General features: G+C 51.5%; 2 protein-coding genes across 5 annotated transcripts in view; one reads left to right on the top strand and one right to left on the bottom strand.

Annotated features, from left to right (window-relative positions):
* Positions 1-2,549, top strand: part of LRGUK (leucine rich repeats and guanylate kinase domain containing) — a 50,120-nt gene extending 47,571 nt beyond the window's left edge. For all 3 annotated transcript variants that reach the window (XM_040546002.1, XM_040546019.1, XM_040546012.1), the window contains 2 exons: positions 1,309-1,478; positions 1,875-2,549. In XM_040546002.1, coding sequence (XP_040401936.1) covers positions 1,309-1,478; positions 1,875-2,026 — 322 coding nt within the window. In that variant the 3' untranslated portion in view covers positions 2,027-2,549. The remainder of the gene's footprint in view (positions 1-1,308; positions 1,479-1,874) is intronic.
* A 4,869-nt stretch (positions 2,550-7,418) lies between these two features.
* On the bottom strand, positions 7,419-23,573 carry SLC35B4 (solute carrier family 35 member B4). Of its 2 annotated transcripts, none has more exons than XM_040545987.1 (10): positions 23,354-23,557; positions 19,487-19,600; positions 18,482-18,584; positions 17,426-17,475; positions 16,288-16,369; positions 14,931-14,991; positions 14,327-14,436; positions 13,622-13,697; positions 13,213-13,288; positions 7,419-8,020 (listed from the first exon to the last, which is right to left on the bottom strand). In XM_040545987.1, exons 1-10 carry the CDS (start codon positions 23,428-23,430, stop codon positions 7,843-7,845), a joined length of 927 nt encoding a protein of 308 aa, XP_040401921.1. In that variant the 5' UTR covers positions 23,431-23,557; the 3' UTR covers positions 7,419-7,842. The 2 variants fall into 2 exon arrangements, with proteins under 2 accessions (XP_040401921.1, XP_040401911.1); XM_040545977.1 differs by lacking the exon at positions 7,419-8,020 and adding an exon at positions 8,719-12,412 and having other exon boundaries at positions 23,354-23,573.
* Between the last annotated feature and the right edge of the window lie 316 nt (positions 23,574-23,889).

Below are 23,889 nucleotides of genomic sequence, written 5' to 3'. Positions count from 1 at the left end.
TTTATAGCCTTTATTAGTAGGTGATTGCACAACCATACGTTCTCTGAAGCAAAAGCAGAAGTAGTTGGCCTTTTAGAAACTGCCGTAGACATTGTTGAATTGTCCATGGTGCTGTTTATACTAAGCCTGGTTTCACTACTCCTAGTAATTCCTTATCCCTGCCACGATTATGTCTGATGCACGTTGCAGGCAGCTAAAATGCGATTACAGCTAGGGTTAAGCGCTTGGCAAGAGCATTCAGCAGTTGATGAGCATCCTTGGATGCAGTAGACCTTGGAGGAAGATGCGAGCACTCGGTTCATTACAGAATATAATATTCCTTTACCTTGAAGGCAATAGCAAAAATCTCATAGACTTTCACAGTACTTCTAGTTAGAAGATAATTACCTGTTTCTTATGGGAGTACCACACTGTTTTATCTCATTATTCATTATCCCTTCTTCTTACAGTATGGTTTTATTAAAATACCAACGAAATTCTCGTTTTATTCCCCAGAACACTGTAATCACAGTATTCTCACAAGGTAAAATGCTTCTTACAAGAATTAGAGGATTAAATTCTTTTGGCCTGCACCATTGATAAGGTCAGGGTGGATAAAGTTTGAGCTTCTCCTGTATTCATAAACCTATGAATCGGTTTCTCCCATATGGACCAGAACAGTCCATGTGAAGACAGACATTATGAAACGTCGTGTTCATGGATTATTTGTTTTAATATGAAGGATCTCAGACCACTCAGGCTTTGGCTTTGGTTAGGTTTTCCGCAAGACACCGTATAGGTCAGAGGTGCCCTGGTTACCACTCGCTGGTAAATGGCTACCTGTGGTCCTTGCTGTCACAGAAATGCTTCTTTTCAAGGCAATTCCTATTTTCTTTTACTCACTAAGACACAGATTTAGAAATAAGAAGCTCTGAGTTCTGATCCCAGATTTGCTATTTGAAAGCCATCAGGATGTGGTTGTGAGCACAGAGAGGTAACTGCCTGAGCAGGGAATTGGAGTGGGTGACCTCCAGGGGTCCCTTCCAACCCCAGCCATTCTGTGAAGTTGACTCACTGTCTCTTTACCTGTCTGTGCAATTAATTAAATCAATAAATGAACATTGAGAGAGGTAGTAGTTGTGTTTGCTAGTGCTAGAAGTTTTGAGAGAATCGTAATGTGTGAAAAAGCCTCGTGTAGCTGATAAGTACTGGCATTTGTTTCTGACTTTTGATTGAGTTATGTGATTGCAACATCGATAACGCTGTCAGACTTGGTGCGTGTGCTTTTTTTCTTGCTGTTTCAAAGCATGAATCGCTTCCCCCTCTCAGCTGCAGAGGATCTGGTCCTGCCAGTAGGCTATTTCTAAACTCCGCCGGTGCACCTGCTGCTGAAGGCCTGCCTGTTCGCACCCCTGTTCTCCACGCTCATCCCACTGAAGATGCCCAAGCTGAGCACCAAGATCCACGGGGAGCTGAAAACGGAGCGGACAGAATGCAAGGTTTGAAGCATATTCCAAAGTAACAGTTTTGCTCAGGCTGTGCATCACGCTTACCGTAATGCTAGTAGCTTCGCTTGGGTGCCAGGGCAGCTTCTTCATGCCTCTGGTAATGACACTCTTACAGGAAGCAATGTTAGGATGTGGCAGAATCAGTGTGGCGTGAAGGAAACATGCTCAGTACAGCAGCTCTCTCTCAATGAACTTCAGGAGAAATTCAAAATAATGGCTGCCTAGGCATGAAGTTACTCACATGAGCTAGAGAGTCACTAGACTACTGAAGATAGTAGCCCTTTTTCCCCCCACAAAACACGGGGTTTTCAGCTGGGGGATGCGCTTTGTGGTGAATTCATTTAAATAAACACCCTCTTAAGTCTCTTCACTTTATAATTTCTGCAGAGAATGAACTCCACAGTGACAATCTTCAGAGGAAGCACAGCAAACCCAAGGCTGGTTCTTCACACGTGCCTCAGCTCAGCAACTGGCCAGGTTCCCACTCCAGACCTGTCCTACCCCCAATCCCGCCTCGGCGGAAGAGCACCAACCCTTGACGGCCACTGCTAGCCAAGTCTTTGTCTCGGTCACGCTGAATCCTTCTGCCTAGTGGGAATACTGATTTTGATAGATTTTGCTTTGTTGAAAAGAAATTATATCAAAGATTATTTCTAAATCCCTTTCTGATTAAATCTCCAAAAAGTTATTTATTTATAACTTTATTAAAAAGTAATTTCTGCATTTCCCAACACTAAAAATGATTTCCCCAGGCATTCTCAGCTGGGAAATGGTGTAGAATTTTTTCCTCACAGCCACAAGTCCATATCTTCTATTAATTTCATTCTTTCCTCCCCCTCCTATTTTATAGATTTAATTGACGTGTGGAAGCATCAGGGCTTCTGATAATATCACCGATATTGTAGGACCAGTGAACTATTTTGAAGAGAGATTTTGTGAAATGTTCAGTGTTGTTGGGAGTGAAAACTAGTTGCAAGTCTATTTTTAATAAAATCTGTTTTTTGAAGAGCTGAGACGATTTTTTCATTTGCATGTGTCTTTAAACAAACAACCTAGTAAGGAGTCACCAGAAAAAAAAATATTACAATTTCAGAGAACTGGCTGAAGGCTGTAAGCACCATGTGAAGATTTGTTTTTTTCTATATGTGGAACAGAGCTCTGACAAGTAAATAAAACTCTCGAGTTGATGTTTGTCCTGATTAATTTTCATTACCATCCATTTACGGAACAGATCGTGGGGCCCTTTGCCTGAGCAGCCTGCCCCGAGGAAGGCTGATTGCTATTTATGTTACAGCGTGGGTCCCGAGAGGTCTTTGCATGCACAGAAGACGACGTGACTCGTTCCCAGAGTGCGGAGCTGTGTCCATGGGCTGGCTCTGGTTTATCTCATTGTGCCTGTTCAGAACCTGGCCAGGGGTTTTCGTTGTTTAAATAGGATAAGCTGAACAAAGCCACGCAGCTCCTGGTAAGTAAGGGATAGATTCGGATAGCCTGACCTTAAATTCCAGTGAAGCCTGTAAAACAGCTCAGTCTTTTATTAAGTGGTTTCCTTTCCACGCTGCAGCTGGCTGTATCCTCGAGCTGAAGAGCAACAGCTCTTCTGAGACACCGGTTTTTATCATTTTTTTGGCAGAACAAAAAGCAGGGCTGCTCCGCGGCCTGGGTTCAGCAGGAGTTCAGGCAGCTGAAGCTGCAGTCTGAACCTTGGTGGCCTTGACCAAGGCATCTGAGCGAGGTGGGTGCCGGATTGAACGCTTCCAAAGCCCCGCGGCTTCTCCAGCAAATCCTGCAGGGCCCTGCACGGCCGCTTTGCCTTTGCAAACACCCTCAGCTTTGCCTCTGCAAACAACTTTCCAGCTGTCAGCCTGGCTGGCATGGCCGGCTGCACGCTTGATTGACGGGGACGCTGATCGGCTGATGGTTTTTGCTGTTTTACAGGCGCAAGGAGCTGTGCTGGCGTTGTGGTTAATGAATATCTGCAAGGTGCCTGGTGTTTCGTGCGCAGCAGGGCCGGGGCGATCCCACCTCCCAGCTCAGCCTGGTGACAGAACTGCTTACATGAGGAAGGCGATACAGGCAGTGTACATGGATCAGATTTTTTTTTCCTGAACACTAATTCCAGAACCCATACACATAATCCCCCTGGAAAAGAAGGGCAGCGGGAGTTGGGTGACACCCCAATCGTGTCGGTGTCTCGCTTTTGATTCCATTCCTGCACAGTTTGCCAAGCCAAGACATCTTCCCCATCCAGCCCCAGTCCACCCCTCTGCCCCCGCAGTGGTTGTCCCCTTCTACCTAAAGCAGGACCGGCTGTCCCTGAGCTGTGCTGCTCGTGGGCACAACTTTGAAGTCAGTAATCGTGCAAAAGCCTTGGACATCTTCAGTGAGCAAGCACAGCGATGCCGAGTGCTTGTGTTTACAGGAAAGGTCTTAAAGATTGAGCTCTTTAGTGCAGGAATTATCTCTGTTTTGATTATGCAGGTGGAGCATAAATATGCTTCTCCCATTTCCCAGCTGGAAAAAAAAAACCTGCCATGATGAAAAATGAGCATTTGATCGAGGTTTTGGTTAGCTTACTGCACTTGTACCAGACAATAATGGCTGAAGAGACTCTCCCAGCTTGCAACCAATTTGAAAGGCCTGAGCTTTCAAACCCCATGTGTGGGGTCACTCGTCCCCAGCAGGGTTAAGGACATGGTGGGGAAGTAGGACACGGGACGTTTTAAGATACCAGGGGGGAGTTTAGGTTAGAAATGTTGACCAAAGTCAATGCAGCCAAATATTCAGTTTCTCACCTTTCCTCTCTGCGCTTTCACTGCCGTGTGCTCTCACTTGCTCCCATCCCACTCCGCAGCAGACTGAGCTGCCCACCGCATTTATGAGATTCCTGCAAAAAAACACATTATATGGCCCTGTCCTTTGCCTGTGCGCCCTGGTGCATGAAACACCTGGCTGAGTTTGAAGGCAGAAGATTCCCAATCTGTAACATTTACGTTTCGTTCAGCAGATTGGGAAGCATCGCCGTTCATCGTTCTTAGTTCAGGGCGTTTATTTCTGGCTGAAAGCACAGAACGTGTAGCTCGGTGCCTTTATATTTATAGACTGGCAGATAAACGCGGGGCTGTTTCGGGGAACTCTGTTTTCATTGGCAGGAAGGGTGTTTGGATTACAGCAGAGTAGCACCTAAAGTTACTCATAGTCAAGCAAGTCTCGAGTCTTGAATTTTACGGAGGGGAGTATAACAAGCTGTTTAATTTCCCTTTTTTAAATTAAACATTCAACAATAGCCGTAGCTGTGGTTTCTTCCACATGAATTGAAATGGTTTTTATCAGCCTGAGGAGGGACCACGCGTGCTTGTCCCAGCCCCGTGGCACACACCCGGAGAGCACGGCAGGGAGCAATGCCAGCAGCTCATGCCATCCCATGGGAGTTCTTCAGGACTGGGTCAGACCCCAGGGCTCCAACGTTTCTACTCCAGGTCTTAACCTTGCTTATGCCGAGGTGTTTGGGGAAGTCGAGGGCAGCTGTTTTATCCCAAGTCCTCCCCCAGGCTGGTAGCAACGTGGATGCTGTAGGACAAGGAGCTGCTGAATTAAGGACCGATGGGTTCGTTAGACGTAAGGGGACGGTGTTTTAACACAGCCCTTTGCCTGAAGGAGAGGCTTTGAAGTTTGGTAGCTAAAGCTTAATTCGCAGCTCAGGGAAGGCTTCCAGGGCAGCTGCTCCTCCTCCTGCAGAGCTGCCAGGCTTGCTAGGTACTGGAGGCCGCGATGCTCCACAGGCGACCCCGGGGTACACAGGCAGCCAGGGCGGGCTGCTCAGGCTAGGGGAGACGATTCAGGTTCTCCAGCCCCCACTTCCCAGATTAATAAAATAAAAATGGGTGTAAAAAGCTTTGGTTTGGTTCTCTGACCTTCATCTCCTGACTCCCTCCTCCACTATCGTCACCGATACGGGCTGGGCTGGTCAGCGCTTGACTTGCGAGTGAGACCACTGTGAATCCAGCAACTACATTATTGTATTTATTTATTTATTTATTTTATTTTATTTATTTTATTTTCTAGAAATAGATGGTGAATTTGCCAGGAGTGACCAAAGGGCTGCTCATTCCCCTGCCGAACGCCCACATCCGTTTCCAAAAATCCCCTGCCGAAGCACCACGCCGCACCCTGGCAGCGCCTGCCTGCCCCGCGAGCTCCACCTTCTCCCTCGGGAGCTTGTCTAATTGAATACACCGCGTAACGTGCTGCTAATTTGGCAGCTGTCAAAATGAATTATAATTTGTTGTTGTTTTTTTTTTTAACAGCGCAGCAGCAGGGGCAAGAAGCGCTGCCGTGATTACGCCGACTGCAGCCGTGGTTCTCTTCACATCCCTGATGCAAGCAAGAGCTGACGAAGGATTTGAAGGGGACCAGTTTGGGCTTTCTATGCTCTCACCCCACACTTCTATGGTGTCACTGCGACAGTTTTGGGTCCCCCCAGCCATTTACCAGTTGTTTTTTCCATCGCCAGCCCAACAGGAGCCAAGCACCCGCTCCTGCGGAGCTGGAGCTCAAGCAAAGGCCTCCTGGTACCCGGGGTAGGCTCTGCAGTAAACCTTGCTCCCTGGACATAGCCTTTTGGTAACCCGCAGGAAATATTTCAAGCTTCTGAGCTATCTGTTGTGTCTCCTGGAAGGCAGAGGGAGAGGAGCCCTCGCCGCTGAGCCTGAATTTCTTTTTCCTGCAGGGAGGAGGCGGCGCCTACATTTTTATCGTTCGTGCTTTGCCCTGCTCGTACCTCGGAGCAAGTAGGAGCACGACGGTGTAAATCAACGTCAACCACGGTGAAAAATCCCCCGTGCTGAAGGTGCTTCCAAAGGAGCTCCTTTGAGGCCCACACCGTGACTCTGTGCTGCCACGGGTGGTGACAACGCAGAGGCTCCCTGTGGCCGCCCCGTCCCAGCTTGCTGTGGCCCCATGAAGCCTCCAGCAGCTCGAGGATGGGTTCCCATACGCTGGAGACTTCTTTGGGTTCCCGAGGAGCCAGGAATGGTAGCTCTTGCATTAATCCCATGCATTGTGACTTCAATTTGTCAACCTTGGAGACCACAAAGAACTGCAGGTCCATGCAGGATCCCTCTCCCCTTATTTCACCTGATATCTTCTTGCCTCTGATATATGCCCTCCACCTCTCACATTTCCCACCACTGCATTTAGCACGATTGCAGGCAGCTGCTGTGATCTCAGGCCACCTGAAACACCTGAGTGGCTACAAACCCTCGTGGCCAAGAGGGCTCCAAGGGCTGCGCCCCCTTCCAGGCTCTTGGGACGGAGCTCCACCACCAAGCCACCAGTGGTGGCTGATGGAGGGGCTCAGTGCCACCTGCCTGTCCCCAGCACCTCCTGCGAGGGAAAAGGGGCTGTGAGGCTCTAATGGGTGCTCCTGCTTCACCTCCACCCTCTCAGGCTTTAAAGGGGTAAATGAATGTACCCGTACCTGGCACTGAGCCCTGTGCTGAGGTCCTTTGGTCGATGAAGTTCAGCACAAAGTTCACCTGTGAGCCTGGGCCACGCAGGGGGCAAAAACAATGGTTGTGCATCCCCCCGAACCTCCCGAATTTCCCATGTCAATAAATCGCACCTTCCTACCCTCTTGGGCTCCCGCTGCTGATTTACGGTCGCTGTAATGAAAGGTGCTGAACAGAAATGAACTGTGAGGCTCCAAGTGATTTACGGAGACATCTTTATCCCTCTCCTTCCCCTCTCATTTAATTTAGTGGCGGGAGCAGGTTTTTCACACCTTGGAAGTGACAAGGATTTCATTGAGGTTCCCAAAGGAGTTCAAGGCTTTCCCTCTCGCTTTAATAAAAAAAAAAAAATCTTTGTTTTTTCCCGGCCCACCAAGGCGAGCCGGGCTGCGGCGCGCCGAGGAAAGATTGAAAGCATTAATAAACACCAGCCCGGATTTAATGAAAGGCAAAAGATTTTGAACAGAAATCTCTGAACTGATGAAAGCAGAGCCCGGACAATGAAGATTTATTAAACAAAAGGCTGCCAGGATGTGGGGAAGGATGATTTCTTGAATTATATATATATATACACTCAGTAACTGCTGAGGAATTAAGTGTGCCCATTAAAGCTGTGAGGTTTAAAGGCGTGCTAAATGTGAAGCGATGGCCAGGATTTTGATGCCGTGTCATCAGCACCACATCATTGCTTTTGCAGTGATGGAGATGTCCTCGGGGGTTCTGGAAAGACTGCAATAATCACTTCATTTCTGGATCTCTATTCTAAATCACGTCCCATGCAGGAGGCTGGACGGCTCGGCTCCGAGTTAATGGCTAAGTGCTGATGCCAGGAGTGGCCCCATTTGTTATTTCTGCACCTCCTGGGATAGCAGCAGGGCAAGCGAAGCAGAAAAAGAGGAAACGTTGAGTCTTGCTTGGAGACCTAAAATCCTGATGTTTTCCCCAGTACCAACTGCTTTGGGGTCCTGGCTCAAACCGCTGCCCTGGGCCAGGTCCCCCAGTCCGGGTGCAATTAGAGACTTTCTGCAGCACGTTAATGGATATAATTTACTCTAAGTGCAATTAAATAGGAGCCTCTCCCTGGCCACCCGTCCCCTTTTTTACCATCCTCCAGCTCCCGTGCCCACCCCAGACCCCAGTTCAATTCCCCCTCGGGAGGAACCAGAGCCAAAAGGGACAGCGAAGGGGACAAGGGCTGCGGAGGAGGGAAAAAGAAAACGGGGCAAGATGGCACCACCAGGGTGCACCACCTGGAGACAGCAAAGGCTCAGCATGAGCAGAAAGCACCCAAGGGACGTGGGCAGGAGCTGACACACACGGAGATGCGCTTCAGGTTGGCCAAGGCCCCATCCAGCCTGGCCCTTTGCTTTGCTATTGCTTAACCACACTTTCTTTGTATTCCCAGCAACCAAAATGTTCAAGTGCAAATTATTCACAAATTCAGGGGGCACTTGTAGGCTTCCTGGGGCCATTTGGTTATTGGGCTGCTTCTTCCAGCTGTGTTGGCAGCAAAACCCATCTCCTGCTCTGCGACAGTGGCAAGGGAGAGAGATAAGGCTGAGCTTTCCCCTCGAAGCCTGGTAAGGCCGAGCCATTCCTACTCTCTCTCATATTAAAGGCAGGATAAATTGTGTGATAATTTCAGAGCCCCAGGAATTTTCGGGTTGCGGCCAGCTGATGGCCAGCAGCAAAGCATGAATGGAGAAACAAGAGGCGCAGCATGCTTTGAAGAGGAGACATTTATTTTGCTCAGAAAACAAAACAAAACAGACAAAAAGAAAGAAAAACAAACAAACAAACAGCACAAGTACCCTAAACCCAACCAGCCAACCCAAAAGCTCTGTAAATCCGAAACACGGGTCCAAAAGCACTTTGGCTCCTCACTTTGCCAACCTCTGCTAAAAAAAGTGTGCTATCACTTCTACAGCAAACATAAAACCTGAACAAATCAGTACCCCCATTTTTTTTTTTTTTGGGGGGGGAGCTGGGTTCAAATACCAGTTTTAGCTATTGGGGCACTTCTGCACGGACCTTTTCTCCACCTCACGACCAGGCGTGCTCACCCGCTCGCCTGCAGCAGGGAAGGAATCGCTGCCACGTCTGTGACACTAACAGTGATACGCACCCAGAAGCACACAGACCACACCGTAAACGGTTAAAAGGAACACCCTAACAACAACAACAAAAAAAACCATGGTGGACACCTGGCTTGCGTGAAGCCCGAGAACAGCACATGGTTCAAGAAAAGAAACCTGAAAAATCCCCAAGTCTACCAGCGTCACAGAAATTGGAGACGACGCGCAAAGTCGTTGAGACAAAGGGCGGCCCAGCGAGGGGGGCTATGTACAGTATGGTACAGTCCCTCAGGCACCCGCTCAGCTCTCGCTTTGCTAAACCCCCGAGCCAGGCTACAAAAACCCACAGCCACCGCTCCGAAACAGGAGTGACAGCTCCTGCTGCCCGGCTGTGAGCACAACTTCTGCCTGCAGCCCGGCGTTACAGCGGTGTTTTACCCCCTCGAGACACGATCCTGTCAGGTAGCATCCCTGATGCTCTCATGCTGAATTCGGCTTGGGTTGCCTTCCCTGCCCGTGCCTCGCTGTCTCGGCTGAAGCTCTGTGTAAATAGCTTTGAAGAGCGAGCTGCAGGTGCAGTTTTCCCTCTCTCCAGTCCTGTGCAAACAGCTGGAAGCGAGAGCTGAGCTGCGCTGCGCTGCGTGCAGGGAAGCTCTTGGGGATCTGCCTCCCCACCTACAAAATCCTTGGAAATCCCATTTGGGACACTCGAGAGGTTTTGTTTTTTTTTTTTTTCAGGCTCAGGAAAAAACAACCCCAGAAGGGAAACCCCTTCACCATCTGGGAAGGACCTGAGCTGCAGGGCCCATCAGCGCGCTGCTGGCTCTAACAGCCCCAAAACAGCAGCAGGGCTCATGGCTAAACCAGCACGCCGATGCCTCAGCTATTGCTAAGCAGCATTTGCACAGCAGGGAGGCCTCCTTTTTCCCCTCTCTGCCCCCACTGTGCACAGGCAATGGACGGGCAAGAAGCTGGCACAGCTGCCCCAGATAAAAATCAGTGATAAAAATGGAGAGGAAGGGGTTTGGGGACGGTGGTTTTTGCCTGGGGACTGCTGGCATTGGTCTACCTGCGAGGTGGTGACTGTCTTTGCACCACGTTTATTTTTGCTCTTCTGCTTTCCTGTGCTTATTAAACCACCTTTAGCTCTACCCACAGACTTTCCTGGTTTTGCTCTTCCTCCTCCTTCCCCCCACACCCAAAGGGGCCGCACGGTGCTTTGCCGCTGGCCAAGGTGAAGCCGCCACAAGCCCGGCCTCAGGTCTGACGTTGGAGATGTAAATATAAATTTTTAAAATTTAAAAATACCCAAAGCCATCAGGACGCTGGGGGAGGAACACCCAAGCACAGCCCCTGCCCTTCCTTAGCCAGGCTTGATGCAAATCAGGTTGACAGTGCTGGATGCTTTCATGGCCACGGCTGTGCAGGGGCAGAGTCACAATGAAGTGCACAGGAAAATCAAGGCAGCAAAAACAATTCGTGCGCTCCCCAAAACCGTGCGTGCTCCGAGGCAAGGCTGTGCGCTAATCCCTGCTCTGCCCGACGGTGAGCAGCCCCTAGGATGGCTGCTGCTCCTCACCTCGCTGGGAGACACTGTCTCCACGCAGGGGACAGGCACCCAGAGCTCCCGCAGGCTGTCTGAGCATCGGGAGAGAGGTGACACTCAGCAAAATTGTCCCCGTGCCTGGTGGATGCTGATGTCACCCATGCCTGGTGAAGCTGATCCCCAAGGAGTGGGAGAAGAAAAGGAAAGGAGAGAGCTGGGTGAAGGGACAGGAAAACCGGCCCCTGCCCAGCGGCAGAAGTAAGCTCAGCTGTACTGGCCCTGCTCAAGTTCCTTGGCATCATTTGTACCCTGAGGCGTGCACTGACAGGACAAGGAGCAACCGTTTCAAACTAAGAGAGGCTGGATTTTAATTAGATAATAATTAGATGAAGGAAGAAATTCTTTTCGATGAGGGCGGTGAGGCCCTGGCCCAGGCTGCCCAGAGGAGCTGTGGCTGCCCCGTCCCTGGGGGTGCCCAAGGCCAGGCTGGATGGGGCTGGGGGCAGCCTGGGCTGAGGGAGGTGTCCCTGCCATGGCAGGGGGGTGGAATTGGGTGGGCTTTGAGGTCCCTTACGACCCAAACCGTTCTGTGATTCTATGAAGGGGTGGCCTGGGGGAGAGCACAAGCGTGTTGGGGGTTCAGTGGTTTGTTACAGCTGACTGCTGGCAACAAATCCCCCTGAGACCACACTCGGGTGAAGGAAAAAGGAGGAAAAGTGACCTGCACCGAGGAACTAACAGAAGCAGGAGGAACCTATGACCCCTCCACCTCATAAGGTATCAGGATGACACAAGAGGGCTCAGCTAAGCCTTGACAGCACTGCACCACCTCCCCGAGAAAGCCACGAAGGTGATGCGGTGGCATTTTGGCACCTTGGCATCACCTCTTTGTTTTCCTCGGGCTCCCAGCCGGGTCTCAGGGATAAGCCCCCTGAGCCACTCCCTGGTGCAGGTCTATTGGGCTGACTGGATTCTGGAGAAGGTGGCAGCTACAAGTATGTCCGATGCCCTCCCAGAAAGAGTCAGGATCAAGCAACAAGGACTCAAGTTAACAGCCAGGTCTGGCATTTCCAGTGCAACTAAAAACCTGCTGCACAAACAGCAGTGTCTGGGGGTTCCCAGGGGCTCACCCACCTGCTACAGCGACCTGGATGTTAAAGGACGGCACCAAACAGGCTCAGGGTCCAGCTCACCGAAGCTGGGAGGAGTGTACAAAAGCACCACGACATGGTTGGGCTCCTAGCAGAGGACTGGGTCAGCTTTTAAATTAATTTAAAAGGGTTATTTAAATGAGAGAAAAAAAAAAAAAAAAACTAGAGTAGGGGAGCAAAAGGGGTTGCATAAAAAAAATGCAACCTTGCAAAAATAACTGTATCCTCCCTCCGTGATCCATTCCAGGCAGGTTCCCGGCGGAGGCTCCATGATTCCCAGGAGCTTGGCACAGCCAACACCTCCCCTGTTATAAAAACAACCCCTCTCGGGGGGAATTCCCTGCTGCTCTGCTCTATAAAATAATAAAAAGGTCCCTGCAGAGAGTCCCCCGGCTGTTACTCCTCCTTCGGCCTCTTCCTCCAGCGGGCCAGGAGGGGCCCGAGGCTGTTCCACACCTCCGTGTACATGAGAGTCCCCACGAAGACGAAGGCGGTGCCCAGCCAGTGCCAGGCCGTGAAGGGGTTGCGGAAGTAGAGGATGGAGAAGATGAGGCTGACGAACTTGCGCAGCGTCACCACCAGCGTGACGGTGAGGGAGGTGCACTCCGTGGTGAGGATGAAGACGCCCCGGATGCAGACGTATCTGGGTGGGGGGGGGGAGGTAAGGGGGCATCAGGGCTGAAGAGGGAGGGCGGCCCGGCTTTGGGAACGCAAAGGGTTGGGCAACGGACAACCCCAGTCTGGTTACGGAGGAATTTAAAATCCCTTCTCCTGAGCTCAGCGTTTCTACAGCTCTGGGCCTCGGGGACAGCCTGAACCTCCCAGACTTCTCTCGAGCCTGCTCTGGGACAGCAGCGAGAGCTGATGTGCTAGCAAAAGGTTAGTGACATGCAGCATTTACAGCTTCTTTTAGCTCCATGGCAGGTGCTAAAACCAGACTTCTCCCTTTACACCTGGCAGTGGATCTGCAGAAGTCCCCTCTCCTCCCCGAGAGGACACAGATTGAACGAGGAGGAGCGTGAGCAGCAGCAGGGGACAGGGACTTCTCAACAACGAGAAAAAATTGGTGAGAGGGACCTGGACTGTAGGGTCCCTTTTTTCTAGTGCATTTTGGCTTTATCTGACCTGCAGATCTGTCCTCGCTGCCTGGGAGACTGCCCACGGATATTGTGAATGGCTCTCGATTACCCTTCTACTGACCAGCAGAACCACTGCGGTATTTTACCAGCCAGCCTGTCCATGGGGAGGTGGTGGCAGATTTCAGTCATTCTGGAAAAAACGTAAGCTCCAGGTTCAATTTCTATCTGGATTTTCCAAGAGTTACATAAACATCAGCTCCTAAATGCAGGGAAGGCTCCAAGGGCACAGCATCCCTAGCTTCCCTACCCCATTTCTCCTCTCCCATCCTGCCAGCTTGTCTCAAGGTGCACACTGGAAGGATACTGAGTGATGACGTTCATGAGGAGGTAGAACCACATGATCGGCAGGGTCAGCCCAATCACTGGGATCTGGAACGGCTCTGTGGGGAGAAAGGACGAGGAGGTCTCTCAGCACCAAGGATTTCAGGAAAAAATCTACCTGCTGCCGTCACGGCTGCCTGGGACACACGCGTGTGAGCTGGAAAGGAGCAAAGCCTGCTAATGCAAGAGATGCAAGGACAGCGAGTAGGTCTCTGCTGTTCACGACTGACCACGACGGGATTAGAGAATTTGAAATTTGAAAATTTGAAAGGCTTGAATCTCTGGAGGCAACCGTCTGATGTGCACAGCTTCTGGACTGAAAGCTCCCTACAGCATTTTCCAGAGGACAGAAAGGTACAACAAGAGCAAGGGTCCACCTGTGCAACACTCACCGGACTGGCTGAAGAGAACGGCGTGGTGGTAGATGTTTGGGGCGAGGAGGAGAAAGCCAGGGAGTGGTAACGCATGCTGGAAGGAAAGGAAAGACACGGCGTTAACAGATTATGCGAGTCTACCCCACTTCTCCTCCTGGGAAGCCAGCCTCACGCATCTCCATGGATGACAGCACACACTTCACAGCATGGGATGCTTTGGATTTCTGCCCCAGGAAGACTGCCTGTCTTTAACGTGTCCCATGCACCTACAGCACCAAAAAACTCCTTCCTTCTGGAGAGCAACCTATTACAGCCCAGGTATGCAGGCTGTAAGCTTGCTATCAACCCTTTCCTCCTGATCTATTCCCCTCCTACAGCGTGGCTCAGCACCATTCTTCCCACCTTCAGCTTTTGCTCTGAAACTCCTCACCCTCCTGCCGGTCTCCTTCACCTAAAGTGCTGTTTTAGAGAAGTCACCAGACTGCTGCTGAGCAGGGGGAATTCAGAAAGTCAGGCCTCTCGTGTGTTTAGAACGCACTAGGTGGGCTGCACCTCCATAGGAAACTTCCTTGGGGTCTGCGGACTACACGGAGATGAAACCACCGTTGTTTGAAGTAGCTCACAGAGCTGCCCGTATGGATCCGAGTGCAGGATGGGAGGGAAAGGGACTCTTAGCAGCTCTGTCTGCCCAGTAAAAGCAACAGAAGAGACACAGTGACTCACGTTGTAAAAAAGGGCCTCTTTGGAGTGCTTCCCGAACCGCTTGTACAGCGTCTCCTGGAAAATCCCCATCCTGGCAGACATGAGGAGGGCGAAGGTGAGCGCAGCGATACCTGGAACAGAAGCACAGCCTTGCAGCGTTGCTTCGGCACGGCGTAGTTCGTGTTAGCCAGCTTGAGGATTCCTGCTGTTTGGCTTTCAGTGAAAGAAAACAGCCATAGAAGCCAAAGCACCCAGAGTTGGCAAGATGGGCAGAAAGCTGATAATGGTCTTGGGGACAAAGGTATATTGTTACAAGGGAAAAATAAAGAAGGTGTCTGCAGGAAACTTACTTCCTGACAAGAAAAGTTACTTTGCAGAAGCCCTTTAGGTGCTGTTTGTGATTTGCTGGCCAAATGAAGAGTATCTTTGCACAAAGGTGCAAATGAGTGCCACAAAACCCCGTTCTTCGGGAATCAACACCCACTAGAAGCTAAGCACAACTGAATATCGGCGCAGGGACTCACACCACAGTATGTTTATCACAACACACATGGCCGCAGACATTAGAAAGCCAAGTCTTGTCCATATCCCATCAGGGTTGGCTGGAGACGGGGCGCTCACGTACCTAGCAGCCACCACAAGAAAACGTGGAGTCCGTCCTCTTCGTTTAAGCTGGAGTCAGATGCCTGGTGGAGGGAGACACAACACAGTCATCGCGAGCTACCACAGCCCTGCAGCTCATTCGGGCGTGCCTCTACCTCACTCGTGGCTTGCGTGTTGCGCTCCAAGCAAGCCCAGAAAGCAAAGACTGCCCAAGGCCTCCCATTCTCCGGTCTCTTCCCCCGCTGAACGGAGGTGGTAGCAACTACAGCGCACTTTGTTTGCCACTCTGTTTTCAGGAACGAACCAGATTCCAGCTGGAAGTATAAATGTCTGATCAAGAAAGGAGCTTTTCTTAAAGGAATGCCCTGGCTCGGCCAGAGACTGAACTCTTCTACACTAAAAATAATCAGTGTTGCCTAGAAAGCTCTCAGAGATGGCCCGTTAGCAGATTCCTCTGTCCTCATCTCAGGGCAGGCATGCAGGGAAGAACAAGGGCTCTGGCCACATCCCAGCTAGGTACTAAAACTGGCTTATGGTCTAGATATCGAGGGAACCAGGCCTGGAGGTGCTGTTAGCCAAGTGAGATCACTCACTTTTGCCACAATTCTGCGTACCTTACCAAACCCCAACACCTGCCGAGAGTTACGTGGATGAATTCAGAGCAAGGCTGCAGAGCACAGAACCTTTCTCAGACACCCTGAGAGCGTAAGCAGCTATGAAATAACGGGGGTCTCTGAGGCTCGACAGCTGTGTTTCATTTCCAGCCTCTCAGAGCTGGTTTAAGTGAAGCCAATTTTTACTTGGCTACCACTTCATGCCACTTTTCTGTCTTCGGTTGACACGATCAGACTGTGGGTGCTGACCCAAGCAAAGCCCAAATGCACGGTGTTACACACGGATTTTCTTCGCTCCCTCCTTTTCTCCAAGCACACGTAACTTTATTTCAAGGGTCACAGAAAGTCACGCTGGCTGACAACAGGTCTGGAAAATTCCGAAACCTGACGGTCTCTTCAAGGATAAAGAGAGCAAAGAATTGAGTTCTTTAAGGAGTTTTGTTTAGGATTCACCCGCTCCTGATTGTAGCATGTCACAGCAAGGGCAAGAGAAAAGAGAAAATATAATGTTTTGTTTATTCCCAACAAAAAGCAACCTAAATAACACAGGATAAAAGGCATCTATAATTAAATTAAACCACACACGTGTCCCTTCCCTCCAACCCACAGTGCAGGAACAAGTGCTTTCAGGAAACAGAGAGCTCGGAGACATCTCGTCTCGCCGTTAATAATCGGGCAAAGGAAATTACTGATGAAGGTGCCCAGGGCAGCTCCTCCTGTCAAAAAGGTTCACAGCTGTGACCTCAGGCCCCCTCCAACCCTTACCACTTGCTTTGCAGACATGAAAGTGCAGGTGAAGATCCCCACGGAAACCAGGGCTATGGACGTGTATTTAGACATGCTGTATCTGCGCGGAGGAGAAGAGAGACGTCAGCGACCCGGCCCAGCCTCCCGTTGCTCATTTCCTTCTCCCTTGCTTGGCGTTTTGCTCCATTACACCGGTATAAACTTGGGATAAGGGGCACGTACCCAATACCTAACACTGGGCTTTGCCGGGGACAGAAGGCCAACTTATTCCAGCTGCACCAAAAATGAAGCATTTGGACCAAGGTCTCTTTGCCTGTGGCAAAGGACCCGTGCCCACACATTGGTCTCGCAACCAGACCCCAGGCTGGTGAGAGGACCATCCTGTCCCGATGTCTTTGCCCGCTGTGGTGGGCTGACCCTGAGACGGAGAGCAAGAAAACTCCTGGGTCAAGATCGAGATTGTTTAATAGGTGAGGAAAAACAAACAAATAACAATGCAAAAGTAATCTTGCACCTCCTCCCGCAAGTATGAATAGTTTAGAAGCCAAGGTCCCCCAACCCTCTTATTCCTCTATCCTGGTTTCTCCTGCTGTGCCCTATGTTATATGGCACGGAACATCCCCCTGGCCATTTTGGGGTCAGCTGTCCTGACTGTATCCCCTCTCAACTTCTTGCCCACCCCCGTCCTGCTCACTGGGAAAGGGGGCAGAGTGCAAAAAAGAGAAAGCCTTGCCACCGTGTAAGCACTGTCCAGCAATAGCCAAAACATCTGTGTGTCACTGACACTGTTTTAGCCACAAATCCCAAACACAGTACTCTAGGGGCTGCTGCGAAGAAAGTTAACTCCATCCCAGCCAGATCCATCCTCGAGGAGCAGTACTGGGATGAAAGAGGAAGGAAAAGAGCTAACATTCTTGTCTGTAGCCATGTTTAAAAGCTCTTTCTTCAGTCTACACTTGCATTAAATGAAGGAGTGAGGAGCAGTGGGAGTGCTGAAGAGGGAACTACTCAAGTCCAGGCACGTCTCTGTGCCCCAACCTCGCCACCAGCCAAACAAGGATATTTACCAGGAGAGAGTAAGGCTCTAAACACCAGCCAGGATTAAGTCAGTGGCAGTGCATTCCCTGATGGTATAAGAAAGGTGCTTGTGATTTACCTTTTTTTCAAAATGATGATACCGAGAGCCATGCTTGCTATGAGAGAGCCCTGGGGAAAGAAGAGAGGAGGGGAAAAAAAAAAAAAAACAAAACACAAAACAGGTCAGCAGGACAAAATTCCTCGGTCTGGGGTGCCTGCCCCACAGAAATACCACGAGCAACTAATACAAAAACACGAAGAGAAACGTCAGAACAGGTTCAGGGTGGAAGGAGTCTGGCTTCGGCTAGGAGGAGGGGAGAAGTGAGGCTGGGCAGCTTGGGAACAAGGACGCTGGAGCAGACAGGCGACTAGGATCTCCTGGCCAGCGGGGCTTCTCTGCCTTGGCCCACTCCCAACACTGTGCTATAGAACGTGGGGCAGGGCTCCTAGCGCCCTGTCTGGTGTAGTTCTTTTTAACCTCTCTTGGTATCTCGACCCTGTGACATGTTGGGGGTGAACAGCCCCCCCAAAAGATTTCACCACTCCCAACAGCCAGGACCCCGCTGTCTTTAGTTTTAATGGATGTTTCAGCCACTCGCACGCAAATACTTCAGTGAAGATGCATTTTAACGGCATCATCCAAAGCAGAGGCAGTAACAGCTCACGTGGAACTATGCCAAAGCCATCCTCTCTGGCCTGAGGCATTTAACAAAGGCACACACACCAGGACACGAACCGCCTGGTCTAGTCATGAGGTGGAAGGGAAAGCTGGGGCCCTCTGGCCAGCAAATTCAGCCCCTCCAAGGCTGACAGCCAGAGCCTGGCCTTGGTTCTGTCACTGTTACTTCCCCGTCGCTTTGGGAAAGACGAAGCCTGCTCCAGCTTCAGTTTCCTCATCTGTCCAGGGACGTTACGTTGACATTTAATCGTCAACACTGTGAAATAAAACTTGAAGTTCAGCTTCGCAGCAAGGTCGCTCCCCCCACAATTAAGACGGAATACGGTTTTGCACAGGGGTTTGTCGTCCTCAGGGGAAAAAAAGGGTGAAAGAACACATCTACCAGGGAAAGTGCTTGCAGAGATGATGGGAAGAGGTGTCACATGAGATGGGAAAGGACAGCGTGGCAATACTCACCGATCTGAAGATCATGTGCAGCGGCATGGCGATATTTAAGTTCAGGGCATAGTTATTCACCACGCTGACAGTGAAGAACATGGCCACCATGATGAGATAATACCTGAAATACAAAGCGGTGGTCGGCAAAACCAGCTCGTGGCTGTGCACGTAGCTCCTGGGAGGCTGGGACACGTTACAAAGAGGTGAAGCGGCACAAAGAGAGGTCTGGAGCTGAGCAGGAACCCACCTAGCTCTTGGGTCTGTGCTAACGACTCACGAGGAGATTGACCCAGTTTGGATATAGCAGGGAAGTCCTTAAAAAGGGAAGGGGACTGACATGCACTGGCCCGGTTTGTGCAAATTGCAGAAGCAAAGGGGAACCGAGAACACCCCAGCTGGAATCTCTTAGCATGGATTTCCCCCAGACCTCTCTTTCCTAAGGACAGTGGCGTAAGACAAGGCTTGATTTGAAGGGATTCCATTTCTGCCAGCAGGCATCGCTACCCTGCATGAAAGACGCCATTCAAACCCACGTTGAACACCTCCGTGGTCCTAGACCTAACCTAGAGAGCTCCTTGCTGCAACGCAGCCACAAATGGCACTGAACTTGCCCTCGACTTTGCCAGGGAAGAGAGCATGAACGTGCCAGGTTATTGCCGGGACAAGGCAAGCCCTGACAGAGAAACGCAAAAGTGAATCCAGCTAGACTTCCAGTAAACCTCTCCCTCCCCAGCAAGCCCCAGAGACTGCAAGCTCTTCACACTCAGCAGACTTAACTGTACAGAATATTGCCCTGCTCCTTGGATAGATGCAATCTGATGGCAATTTCCTATTGAGTACTCTCAATAACCAAGGAGCTCTCGTTTTCACGGGCATGACAGGTTCTCACGGAGGCTTTGCGAAGGCTGCAGAATGGATGGGATTTGGACAGGATAAACGGATAAGGGATTTTATTAAACGCTCCTTGAGATACCAGATAGCCCGTCGATTTGCAACAAGCCGAAGCGTTGAGACCCACCGTACCTCATCGGTATGGCCGGCCGCTTCCTCCCGAAGTTGGCTTCGAAGATAAAGCCTTCCACGGCGATAAATAAGAACTGGGAGAAGGTCACGATGTTGCCACATCCTGGAAACTGCCTGCAGGCGCGGAGAAGGATGACAAGCGTAAGTGCAACGTCACAGAGAACACACGGTTGTGTGACAGGCTGTGACAACAACTGGCTGGTCCCACAGTCGGCATCAGCCTGGGGGGATTTTGCGGCTTTATCCATCCGGGTTTTCCTGCTGCTCCTATTACACACCTCCCTGCAGGGATTTACTCACCGACACGTGTCTGGATGTGTGTGCAGCAATCCCAGTGCCTTCCCCTGCCGTTCCCAAAGGGGAAGCAAGCAGCCACTCCCTCCGCGGGGCATGTGGTGACAGGGGTCAGGAAGCGAAAGAGGAAACTGCTCGGATCGGGGTCTGCCTAACTTCCCACCACGGCACAGGGTGTGAACGCACGACATCAAGCACCCACGTAACCGTCCTGGGGCTGGGTCTGCCTCTTTCTCACAGGGAAACGGTTCTGGTAGGGTTCTCTCACTACCTGCAAGTCGCTGGGCTCGGTACAGGCCAGGTGAAACGATGGTTCTGCCTGGGAGGAAGACAGCAGGATTTCTGATAACCCCTATTTGTAGTGTGAAAGAAGGGCTGAGGTGAGGTGCACGCCAACAGAGCAAGGCTTCGTGTCCTTGGTCCTGCTTGCAGCCCATCCCCACAACATCTGAGCGGCAGCTTGGACCTGCTTTCAACACACCCAGCAAGCTTTGGCTCTCTGCCCTCCTGCACTCAACGGAGCCCCCAGGCAGCCCTCAGAGAGCCCCAGGCCCTGCAGTTATCGCTTCAGAGTGGCAAACAGCGCCAGCTTTGAGCAAATCAACCTTCAGTGTTTGATCCGAGGGGAGAGGAACTGCATACGAGGGCAAGGCAGCGCGTAGCGGCCTGACATTGAACCAACACCGCCTGCACGCAGCTCAGCCCGCCCTGCTGCAGGCTCTGCCTTCTTCCTAAGAGGCTTACAGGGAGCAGGAGAGGATTTCCCGGGAGGCACGCAGCCTGCGGGCTCAGAGGAAGCCGTGACGTGTCAATAAATCGGAAAGCTCGCTGTTATTTGCGGCGGGAGGCACGGCACCTTTCTCTGGTGCAACAGAGAAGCCGAGGACCGACCGGAGAGGCCGCGTGCCGCTGGTTCCCTGCTGCGCACGCACACAGTTCACTCACGTAACCATCAAACAGCCCCGGAAAGGCCAGCTTCTGGTGCCTGCCCCAGCCTGAGCACCTCCCCGCTCCCCACCTGCCAATTTTTGTGTTTCTCAGAGATTAATTAACCTCAAGACTTCCATGCCTGCTGCGCAGCGTGGTTACGAGGCTCAAAAGTTATATGGGGGAAGAGAAGGGAGACTGAACTGCAGACAGGCCACAGGACTGTAAACCTTATCTCTGTAGGAAAACAGAAAGCAAGAGTAAACTTGGAATAAACCAAGACAGTTTCCACGCGCTAGACTTTGTTTCTTCCCAGTCCACAGGCCCTTGCATCCAGTCACTTGTGGTATATATGGCCTCACATTATCGGTAGTGTTGACAGAGGGTTGTATTTTGACTGATAATAAAAAGGGCAAACAAAAAAACCCAGGCTGTACCTGCCCGTGCCTTTGACTCCCAATCCTAACACACCGATAGCCTTAAAAGAAATGCCAAAAGGCCGCATCTATCAACCAAAGATCTGCTCCAGCTGTAGATAACTGATGGAGAGCCCTCTGGAAGCAACGCAGAAGCACCACGATGGAATTGTTGGAATTGTCACCCTGCCTCCGAGGACTGCCTGGGCTGGCAGGGATAAAGCAGACGGAGTGGGGCTCCTGGTCACATCGGTGGGGAACAAATGGAACAGCCCCGCTTCTGGGCATCAGTTTGGGTCGTGTTAATGCAGAATGCTCTCATTTGGACTGAGTTCAGCACATCCAAATCACTTTTCCAAGAACGATTTCTGGCCATCGGTGCAGAAGACTCCGGATTTCACACAGAATGCCTGCGGTGGCACCTGCAGAAGAGCAAGACACCCCCCAAAGTTTGCACCACAAAGGGAAGAAACCCCATTGAGCTCATCCTGAGCCTAAAATATCTTTGCAGGGAAGACGGCTCCCAGGGACACAACTTCGGAAGGCCACGTGCACATCGTGGGCTTTCTAGCCACGCCTGTATGCACACCCCACAAAGCTCTGGCATCACAGCTAAAAGACAGCCCCCAGGGTCAGCCAGGAAAGGACACCAGAACATATAAAACCTTTTTTTGTGTGTTTTTTTTTCTTTGTTTGTTTGTTTTTGTCCTGCTTTAAACCCTTTCCATAGCAATAGAAGCCCATTATTTCTTGTCCTCTCTCCAGAGCCCAGCAGAAAAAAATATTTCGTCTTTCCCGCAGCAGTTCTCCACACATTTAAAGTCTTTTGTCTGTCTTCAGGCACCTCTAGACTAAATAGTCCTCATTCCTTTACTCTTTCCACATAAATCCTGAGCAAATTTTTTTCAATTACCTTTGTTATTCCCCACTTGACTCTGTCTGGTCGCTGCTTTTTCCTGCGATCCTGCTCCAAGACTTTCTTTGTTATGGGCAGATTCATTTTCAAGAGGGACTTTCCCCTCCAGACAACAGCAAGACTCAAAGAAATAAGCAGTGTTGCCCCAGTTTGGGGACCAAAGGTGAACAAAGGCAAGGGTGGGGCACAGGAACTGGGGAAATTTCTAAAGTAGAGGTGAGGCAATGCTCAGGAGAAGCTTGTGTGTGAAAAGCAGCTTTTCCTAGGTATCTGTGATAGGACTTCTGGGGTTTAGATACCTAATTCGGACTTTGAGCAGTGCCAAATGGCTCGTTTTTGTTTTAATGTCTGGCTGGAAGCAACACAATTCTGGTGGCAAGCAAATGGATAATCCCCAATCCGAAGCTCTCTTTCTCTTGAGGGGGGAAATTCCATCTCCCTCGCTGAGGCCGAAGCACAAAGCAGGCAGGAAAGGCAGAGCTTAGAGCAAGCCCCAAGAGGAACGACATCATGTCAGGCATGGTCTCTCTCTCCAAGATCACAGAATCATTAGGGTTGGAAACGAAGATCTGCTTCTTGATTTATCCAGCGACTGCGGAGCGATGTGCAACCTCACCTCACGGGACCCGGATCTTGGTCTCCCACTTTGAAGCAAGTAACCCCACCGCTGGCTTGACAGATCCAGGCTCTATTTGGCACTCCCTTTTTCTCTAAAGATCTAAGGATCTCTAAAGATCTGCGATGATCGCCTTCTCCAAGCTGTGCTGGCCTTTGTCCGTCGGGGTTTGGAAGGGGATGTGGTGTCCGCACGTACCCCAAACATCATTCCCTCCTGGTGCCCAGCTGGACCCCAAACACCGGCCCCTGTCGGTGCCCAGCTGGACCCCAAACATCATCCCCTGTTGGTGTCCAGGCTGACCCCAAATATCATCCCGTCTTGGTGCCCAGGCTGACCCTAAACACCAGCCCCTCTTGGTGCCATTGGCCTCACCAAGGAGCCCTGGGGCTTGGGCCCGCTCCCCAAGCTGTGAAGGTCCCCGACCACCCCCTGAGGGCCGCAGACCCCCTCAGGCTGTCTCAGAGCCTCCCAAATCCTCTCAGAGCCCCCAGATCCTCTCAGAGCCCCCCAAACCCCTCGGAGACCCCCGGGGGCGCCGCTGCCTCTCCCTCCCCACCCCAAGACCCTGAAGCCAAGGTCGCTGCGGCCTTCATCCCTGGGGGACCCTCCCCGCCCCCCGACACCATTCCTGCCCCAAACCTCACTCCCTGCCGCCCGTTTTACCCCCAAAAGCCTCTGCCCCCCCCCCACCTCACCTGGCCAGCAGCTCCAGGAACACCACGTTGCTGCAGCAGCCGCCGAACACCAGGCACACCGCCGCGGCCGGGTGCATGGTGCCGCCCCGAGCAAGGAGGCACCGTCCCCGGCCGCCACCGCATCCCGGTCCCGGGCCGAGGCCCCGCTCCTGCCGGCCTCCGCCGCCCCCGCTTCCTCCCGGGAGCCGGTAGTTCGCTCCCCGCCCGCCCTACGTTCACCGCCACAGAGGCTCCGGCACGGAAAAGACTACAGCTCCCGGCGGCCCCCGCGACGCCTCCCCGGTTCCTCCCGCCGGTGGTGTGGCCGCGGGGCATGATGGGGGTTGTAGTTCTGGTATGGGGGGGTAATGGCGGAATGGGGCCTGGTGGTGTGGTGGAGGAAGGGGGGAGGCTCAAACGCCGCTGAGGAGCTGCTGCCGATGGACGTTTTGGGTTTAAATAATTAAATTATCGATTAGATGTGAAATAGGTTGCCTGATGCCTGTGGTGAAGCCTCCCAGGAAGCCTGGCTGTGTTCCCGGCCCATGGGCAGCTGT

Source organism: Cygnus olor, chromosome 1 (genome assembly GCF_009769625.2).
Source record: "Cygnus olor isolate bCygOlo1 chromosome 1, bCygOlo1.pri.v2, whole genome shotgun sequence".
Taxonomy (NCBI): Eukaryota; Metazoa; Chordata; class Aves; order Anseriformes; family Anatidae; genus Cygnus; species Cygnus olor.
The sequence above is the reverse complement of the archived record's forward strand: the minus strand, read 5'-3'. Positions and strand labels throughout refer to the sequence as shown.

Excerpts from the sequence above, each read along its gene's own strand:
- SLC35B4 (XM_040545977.1), bottom strand. The coding sequence starts at position 23,430 with ATGCACCCGGCCGCGGCGGTGTGCCTGGTGTTCGGCGGCTGCTGCAGC. Across the intron at positions 19,601-23,353 it reads TTCCTGGAGCTGCTGGCCAG|GCAGTTTCCAGGATGTGGCA; the intron begins GTGAGGTGGGGG and ends CCGCGCCTGCAG. Across the intron at positions 12,413-13,212 it reads CTCATGAACGTCATCACTCA|ATACGTCTGCATCCGGGGCG; the intron begins GTATCCTTCCAG and ends CCCCCCACCCAG.